Genomic DNA, 8,354 nt, shown 5'->3' on the forward strand with positions numbered 1-8,354 from the left:
ATTGGTCTTAAAGCAGGTAGTGTTGGCGCCAATCGAAAATGACAACAATGTGCAGTTGTTTTGCTTATAGATGTAGAACATAGATCGAGATGTTATAACTCTAACCCTAATGGATGATGATGACCCTCTAAAATTAAGTTTTAATTGGACCCTCAAAACTCAAAAGGGAGAGGTTATTAGTCAATGTTAACTAGCTAGTTTCTCAATTGGTTTTTATCAGTCACAACTCACAAGTACTGTTCAGTTTGATCGATATATCTTGTCATAAAGTTTCTGAATATAGATATAGCTAGAATGACAAAATCTTATTTTATCTTCAACTATAGTATAATACACACAATTTGCTTTTATATTCTAGCTGTGAATCGTGATCAATTAACTATGTTATGTTTTTGTAATACTATTTTAATTAGTTCTTGATTTAACATAATAACATCGTCTGAAGCAGATATATGAAGATATTATTACTGTAAGGTTTAGCACATTCCATTCAACATCCTTAATCTTACTAGATATGGCTCTATCTGAAAGCGGACATTCTCACTCGATTAGCTAGGCCGACCAATTATCATCTCTTAAGTATTTTATCATTCAGTTTTATTATAATCCGGGAATCATGGTTACATCCTCCTGGGAAATTGAAGTTAAGTACCTACGTGCCTAATATGTTTAGTTTTGCATTGACCTACTTGTTAACTATGCATATTGTAGTTAAAATATATGTTTTATGTTTGGGATGGCAAAGATCGAGCGAGAAACAGAGTGAGAATCTAAAATGTGTGTTTATATAAATTCCGATAACAATTTACAGCATTCTTGTATGCACGATATGTAAATACACATAAATTTTAACAGAGTATTTTCTGAAATTCTATGCAATTCTATGCTTTGAACATGTGCGTATGTCAATGGCTAGCAATGGTTTCAACACAACAAGCTAAGGTTTAGACGTTTATGATCATCAACAAGAAGATTACTCATTAGAAAGGTCAGAAGCTTCGACTTATGGAATACATCTTGCTTTTAATTTTGTTGACCACCGTCGCATGGGTTCAAACATTCAAGTTTGACATTTTTATTTTTACAAATAAGCACCAAACACTGCTTATTTATTTTAGTTTTTCATAAATAAAAAAACACTACTTACGTTTCTTCATGAAAACGGTGATGTGATATCCTATCACTGTGTAAAATGCTGCCACGTGTTACGCCGTAGTTCAATAAACCACTTGGGGCAATAGAGGATTGGAGTATTCTACAAGGAAATGTTATCCTGATCGATCAAGGGATCGGATCAGTATTTTTGTAGGTCAACGACTACGATTATGTTTGATATCAGAAGAAAAGATTACCGGGAATCACTGGACACGATTGACACGAAACAGATCACAAATATCCAATAAAAATTGATTAGTTATAATTACTGTTTATTAATCAGATTTTTATTTATTTTTCTCAAAGTAGGAAGTATAGAACATCCAGAATTCCTAACCCTAATTTTACTACTACTGCCTTCTTTAACTCGATCATTCTTCTCATCCGTCTTCATCCATCGTCCTCCCTATATACTCGCTCCATCGATCGATCCATCGCCGTGTTTCTCTACAAGCATGCAGTAGTCGTTTATTTTGCCTCAATAGCTTCCAGTTCCATTTTTTTCTTTTCTTTTCTTTCCTTGTTCATTAATTCCAAACTGCTCGAAACCCTAGTTTGTATAAAAACCCTGAAAACCCTAATGTCGATTGGTAGCAATAATACAGGGGAACCTAGCGGCGGCCGCCATGCCTGCGCTGCGTGTCGGCACCAGAGAAAAAGGTGCGAAGAGGACTGTGTTATGGCCCCTTACTTCACGGCGGATAAGGAAGAAGAGTTTAAAGCTGTGCACAAACTTTTCGGCGTGAGCAACATGTCGAAGTTGCTTAAGCAACTAGAGGACCAAAATCACAGGACTCAGGCTGTAGCTTCTTTCGTATGGGAAGCCTATATGTGGAAGCAGGATCCTATTGCCGGCCCTCGAGGCAGGTACAAGGCTTTAGAAGAGGAGTGTGTATATCTCAAAAGCCTATTGAAATCGAACCGGCCGCAACAGGAACCGGTGGGGGTTGTAGACCAAGGAAGTACCAAAGGCGAAGTCGAATTCGAAGGAGGAGGAGTACCCATTTATGGAAGGGGTTTGAATTATGGTTATCCTGATCAAACTTTAGGGTTACATCATGGGTGTACCTCTAGTTTTACTTCTCTACTACAAGGGCAAGACACTGAAAGCAGAAAGGCTCTAGCAGATTGTGTTTCTGTTGCTTCTACTACTTACCCAACGCCTTTGTCCCAAGTGAGAGGGTTTCAAGACCAAAGGAGGAGCGGCATGGAGTCATTCAACTTTTTTCATCAGTACCCAACATTTCAAGGAAGTAATGTCAATCATAACTATAGGCCTATACAAGCTCAAGGAAGAGGGAGAGGAACTGGAGCTGGAGGAATAATGACAGATTGTGCAAGAACCTGTAATGGGCTTGTAGTCTATGACCCTCATACTGGGCAGGTACAAAAAAGAGAAATTGGCGCAATGGTGCCCCAAGTTGGCCCTATTCTTAGTGGCCATAGGAGAAGTACGAATCAAAGATTTTCACCTTATGACCAGCATAACCCTATTCAAGTGCCAAGACAAGCGATGAGGCAGCAAGATCAAAACCAGCAAAACTTTCCAGCACAGCATCAGTGGAATACTAATTGCCAGAATTGCGATAATTTTCAAGGTAAAGCCCTCTCTGTCTTTGTGTTTCTACACTGCATTTGGCATGGTATTATTTTAGATATAACGTTACTGTGTTCTACTGCACAACGGTACGTGATAGCTATAGAGTGATCGAGAAAAGTACTAATCGAGTGTTAAAATGTGAGGAGGATGTGATACTAATTGTCGTCTAAACTTGTGTAGATTACAGTCCAATGGATATAACAGATATACAGTGTCGGTACTTAAACTGTTATACAGTGATGAATTATGAAAGATTATATAGCTCAGAAAGTCCTCATTTTCTATCGTTGGATAGTATGGTACACAGTGGGTGTCTGTACTTCTTCATTCTTTTGCAAACGAACACTATTAATATGCGGTTGTCCTACATATACATTTGTCTTTGATCTTCCAAGTACTCTTTATCATCCAAGTTTTACTCAAGACTCATCAAATAGGATGTTTAAGAGATTATCGAACTATATTTGACGGGGGTATGAAGCTTACATCGAAACTACATAGTTTACATGATTAAGATTAGATTAAATAGCTGTGTGTGATGTGTCGCTTCTTACATAATCTACAAAGGTCGTTTTCTATCTTTTCCTTTTGTTTTTGCTACATATTTATCTTTTGTATGTTTGCAGATACAGAGCATATCAGTGAAGTGAAGACTGAAAAGCCATAAAGTATCATCTAATTGGAAGCAAATTAATCATCTCTTTTAGTTACATTCTCTTTAATGAGTGGTATCAAGCTGCCATGTTCATCCTCCTCGTTGCTTATGAGGATGTAAGGTGGTACAGCATTGATAAGGTAATGTCTAACTTTCCATTCATTCAAACTTTTGTATACTAGTCATTTACATAAAATTAGGTCGGTTTCTGGACTCTGGATTTTGATTCCATTAATATGTTAACAAGAAACTTTCTCTTCACATCTTCTTTCAATAAGCAAACACATACATAGTATAATACGCAGACTCTTTTGAATGTGCATGACACTGGGTCTTTGTTTCTTTGGCTCTTTGCTATCAAACAGATACGAGGTCTTCTGCTTATTGATCAAAATTCAAACCACGCGAGGTATTACTAGTCTTCGGTTAGGTCACTCCAACGCCATCTTCTTAAATCATTGCGAAGAAGTCTTTTGAAAATTTGAAAGTTGAAGTCTTCGTCGATTCCTCCATACACAACGTTGGACAAATACAAATTGTTTTACTTTTGGCTAATGCGGACTAAACTGGAAGAAACGTCTTCGTATTCTCCTTGAATTAATGTCCAAACGTCTTCATCATATTCTCTTTGACCCATCATGCACCCATATTATTGTAGTCCATAGTGAAATACAAGGTCTAGAGCTCCATATCTTTCTCAGTACATATCTTGGGGAGGAATAGGCAGCTAGCAATGGTTTTAGCTTCCCAGAACGAGCTTCCATTGAATGAGAACGACTCGCAAGACATGGTCATATGCCAAGCTCTAAACGAAGCCATGGCTCTGAGTCGCTCATCCTTGCCTGAAACACACCAAATCCCGAATCACCAATCGACTTCAAATGGCCTCAAACCTGTTAAGAACGTCGGAAAGAAGCACTATAGAGGCGTAAGGCGTCGTCCATGGGGTAAATACGCAGCTGAAATCCGCGACTCTGCGCGACACGGTGCACGTGTATGGCTAGGCACGTTTAACACGGCCGAAGAAGCTGCCTTGGCATATGATCAAGCTGCTTTTCGAATGAGAGGTACCAAGGCCATACTCAACTTTCCAGCTGAATTTGTTGCTTCGTTGTCAATACAAAGAGTTGCGCCAAGCTTTAATGTACCCAGTTGCTTAAATAACAGTACTGGCACAACCATGGAGGCACCAGAAACATCAGAATCTGAGAGGAAAACAAGTACTACGGTGGAGGCACCATATATGTAGCGTCAGATCACCTAGAGAGGTTTCGATTTCAGGTTCTTAATTTTCAATGAAGGATAAAGGATTGCAGGCTTGATATTAGTTTTTCTTCCTTTGACAAGCTACTTTCTCTTTTAGTCAAAGCACGTGTATAGACTAAACAGAGAGTAGTGTTTCATAGTTTGTGTAGGCCAACAACAAAGCGTGCACAAATGTATTTTATTAGATATTTCATATTTGTGAATTGTGACGGTCAGCATTCTCAGCAAAGTTTGCAACTACGCATATTTTGAACATTTTATACAATTTTAGAAATTACGAATCAGAAATCATAAACAAGATCTTCACGTTTTCCTTTCTGCTTCTCTGTTCTGTAAACAACTGGTCAGATAATTGCATACCCTGCCTATTGAAACCACGGTTCCCACACACACATTCCTAACAGGGCTACATATCCAATGTACTACACACACCGCTGCATGCACGGTGCGTTTAGCCATCAAAATTCCCACTTGTGTCACATACAAAATGGAAAGAGCAGCAACCAGATTCAACATAGTAACAAGACTCAGTTCATCGTACTCCTTCTCGAGCTCTAGACTGTCGTTGAGCTCTAGAGCAGCATCGAACTCTGCCCGGGATTTCGGGTCCTTGAGTATCTCATAGGATGACCTGAGCTGTTGAAACTCGGTGTTGGCGCCGGGATAGTCTGGTCTCTTGTCTGGATGCAACAGCAATGCCTTTGCTCTGTATGCCTTCAAAATCTCTCTCTGTGTGAGCTTAGCACCTTCCTCACCGGAGGGTAAATCTAGAACCTTATAATGATCTACTTTAACCCCCATATTGAGTTGAACTCTGAATTAAAAACAAAGGAGTCTGGTTTTATATCGAGAGCTAACCAAAGATCTAAAAGGAATAGAACTAGCCTATTACAATAAGGAATAACCAAATTAGGAAATCTATATTTGACTCCGGCCATTAGCAAGAAAGCCTTATTCAATATTAAGGCCAGATGGAATCATAACCATGATGGATTCATAATATATATAAGCCTAAGTATTCATTATGATTGTATATATCATTATATAAAATAATATATAAAATACACAATTTGTATATATCATTATATCATATCCATAGCTGCATATAGTTGTATTCAAGTATATATTTGTAGTTTTTGTACTAGCTACTACGGTACTACCTATGAATCATAATCAATAAAGATTTAAGAACAATGATAACAAATTCACTAATAATACACCAGCAAAATGCACAAAAAGTAATTAGATCAATCTATATTGAAGATAATGAAAGTTCAATCCTTTGGCCAAAGACCGATTTGTCTAAGATCATGTCTAAAGGCAAAACAAATCCAACACTGCGCAATACTAGTGCCTTACAAAACCTCTCTGACTTCACAAATCTTTACCTCTCACATTCCATAAACATCTGCTGCCCTCATTCGAGTTATATATCTGCTGTTAGATCATCTCCCATTCCTACAACGTTACAACAACAGAAATAAGAAAAAAATCCGATGAAAAACAAAAACAAAATAATTTGGGATCTTAGATATCTGATGATTAACTTTCTCACCTCAATATTATTTTCTGGTTCTTTATATCTGATAACCTTGATCACAGAATCGCATGCCGAGCCTATTGAATCCGCAGTTCCAACACATACATTCTTAACAAGGCTACAGGTACCATTTACTACACACACCGCACCAGCAGCCGCCAAACCCCCCACCACCAAACATGTCAAACCAGTTGCCCAGACGAACACTTCACCATATGTTATCTGATCGAGGCGTAAACTAACGTGGAACTTTTCCCGGGATTTTGGGTCCTTGAGGACCTCATAGGACTCCTTGAGCTGTTGAAACTCAGCGCCGGCGAGGGGATAGCCTGGCCTCTTGTCTGGATGCAAGAGCAAAGCCTTTGCTTTGTATCTCTTTGTGATCTCTTGCTCTGTAAGCTCAGCACCTTCAGCGCCCGATGGTAAATCAAGAACCTTATAATGATCTATCAGCACCATGTCGATTCTTTCTAGGGTTATAGGGTTATGGATCAGGGAGAAAGAACAAGTAGAAGTACGCAGGACTCGGAGCAGATCAGGTTTTTCCAACCTTGTGTTATATAAAAAGACCGAGAGGCATATTTAGAGAAAAAGAAACACCCAGAGGGGAGCTGATTAGATTTGTTTAGTCTATGATTAATCTTTTGGGCTAAGGTCTAATAGATGAGTACGAAAAAAGCTCCTCAAGCTCCTGAGGTTCAAGTTCGTTATCCGAACCAGTGAAAGCACCTCTGGCCGGCGCATAATCTCTTCTGCCTTCTCATATGCCAAAATTACCTTAAAGCCTCGTTTGGTTCGTGAAAAAGAAAATAGTTCATTAATCTTTCTCATGGGAAGAGAAAGAGAACGGAAATAAAATTTTATATGAATTTTATATTCTGATGTTTGATAAGGCAAAGAAATCTATCGGAAAAGTTGTTAAAAATATATTAAAATATTGTATTATGAGTAATTAATGCAAGGAAAGTAAAAAGGAAAGTGATTCTTTTGGATTTTGGAATGAACCACTTTCCTCCACATTTTCCATTCTTTCAGGAAAGTGTTTCCTTTCTTTTTGCTTTCCCAAATGCAGGAAATGAACAACTTTCATTTCCTGATGCTTGCTTTCCATGAAACAAACGAGGCCGAAATGTCTAAAACCCAATACTCATACCAAATTACCAACACAAAAACATCATATCACTAAGAGCAAATGCACTCATGAATGGAGAGCAATTGCCAATTTGCCAATTAAATTGGAATGACTAATTCACTATTCATCTAATATTGGCAATTGCCTCCCTATTGTCCAATGCACCAGTTGAAGGCTATTTGTTTGGAACTTTTCTGCTATACATATGTATAACATGCATCAAGCTGTGAACTGTCCGATCGTCTTGAATTTTAAATTGCTAAACGATCGGACGGTTCATGGCTTGAAACATGTTATATACATATGTATAGCAGCCAAACCCGTTTGTTTGCTAATCCACTATCTCTAAATCTCCAATGCATAAATTTAATAATAATTTCCTAATAAAATTAATGATTAATTTCAGTTTACCCCCCTGAGGTTTGGGGTTGACATTATTTCATCCCCCATACTTTTAATTTTGAAAATTTACCCCCTAAAGTTTCCAATTTTCATAAATAAAGCTTAATTGCTAAAATTTCGTTCAATTTGGAGGTTAAATGCTAGCATGAAATCTTAGAAAAAAGGGTCCTAAAAGGCGATTTATGTTGTTATATGACTATTTTAGCGCTTTTAGTGAGTTATGAAGTTAAAATTAACGTCTGAATTAGATGAAATTTCAGCAATTAGGCATGATTTATGAAAATTTGAAACTTTAGGGGGTAAATTTTCAAAATTAAAAGTACGGGGGTGAAACGATGTCAACCTCAAACCTCAGGGGGGTAAACTGAAATTAATCCTAAATTTAAATTAGCATTGGTATTTATTTATATAGAAAATTTCACAACAGTCCTCTTTTCAACATTTTTTCCCTTATAGATCCACCTTAAACTTTTTACCCACATAAGTCCACCTTTTGATCTAAACCCATCCGTTTATTTTTTTCTATACCTAAATTACCCTCCCCTCCCTTTTTTCCCCAAATCAGTTTCTCAGTTTCTCTCGTTCTCTCTCCCCTCTCTCTCTC

At 37.7% G+C, this 8,354-nt stretch overlaps 3 protein-coding genes across 3 annotated transcripts; 1 reads left to right on the forward strand and 2 right to left on the reverse strand.

Annotated features, from left to right (window-relative positions):
- Window positions 1–1,834: 1,834 nt before the first annotated feature.
- On the forward strand, window positions 1,835–4,960 carry LOC101305925. Its single transcript, XM_004295516.1, has 2 exons — window positions 1,835–2,753; window positions 4,112–4,960. The coding sequence occupies exons 1-2, from the start codon at window positions 1,835–1,837 to the stop codon at window positions 4,657–4,659; spliced, it is 1,467 nt and encodes a 488-aa protein (XP_004295564.1). The 3' UTR covers window positions 4,660–4,960.
- A 19-nt stretch (window positions 4,961–4,979) lies between these two features.
- On the reverse strand, window positions 4,980–5,477 carry LOC101306216 (chaperone protein dnaJ 15-like). The gene has a single exon (XM_004295517.1). It carries the CDS (start codon window positions 5,475–5,477, stop codon window positions 4,980–4,982), a length of 498 nt encoding a protein of 165 aa, XP_004295565.1.
- A 429-nt stretch (window positions 5,478–5,906) lies between these two features.
- LOC101311164 (chaperone protein DnaJ-like) lies at window positions 5,907–6,949 on the reverse strand. The gene is made up of 2 exons (XM_004293867.1): window positions 6,232–6,949; window positions 5,907–6,134 (listed from the first exon to the last, which is right to left on the reverse strand). The coding sequence occupies exons 1-2, from the start codon at window positions 6,673–6,675 to the stop codon at window positions 6,117–6,119; spliced, it is 462 nt and encodes a 153-aa protein (XP_004293915.1). The 5' UTR covers window positions 6,676–6,949; the 3' UTR covers window positions 5,907–6,116.
- Between the last annotated feature and the right edge of the window lie 1,405 nt (window positions 6,950–8,354).

This window comes from Fragaria vesca, linkage group LG3, assembly GCF_000184155.1.
Source record: "Fragaria vesca subsp. vesca linkage group LG3, FraVesHawaii_1.0, whole genome shotgun sequence".
NCBI classification, from domain to species: Eukaryota; Viridiplantae; Streptophyta; class Magnoliopsida; order Rosales; family Rosaceae; genus Fragaria; species Fragaria vesca.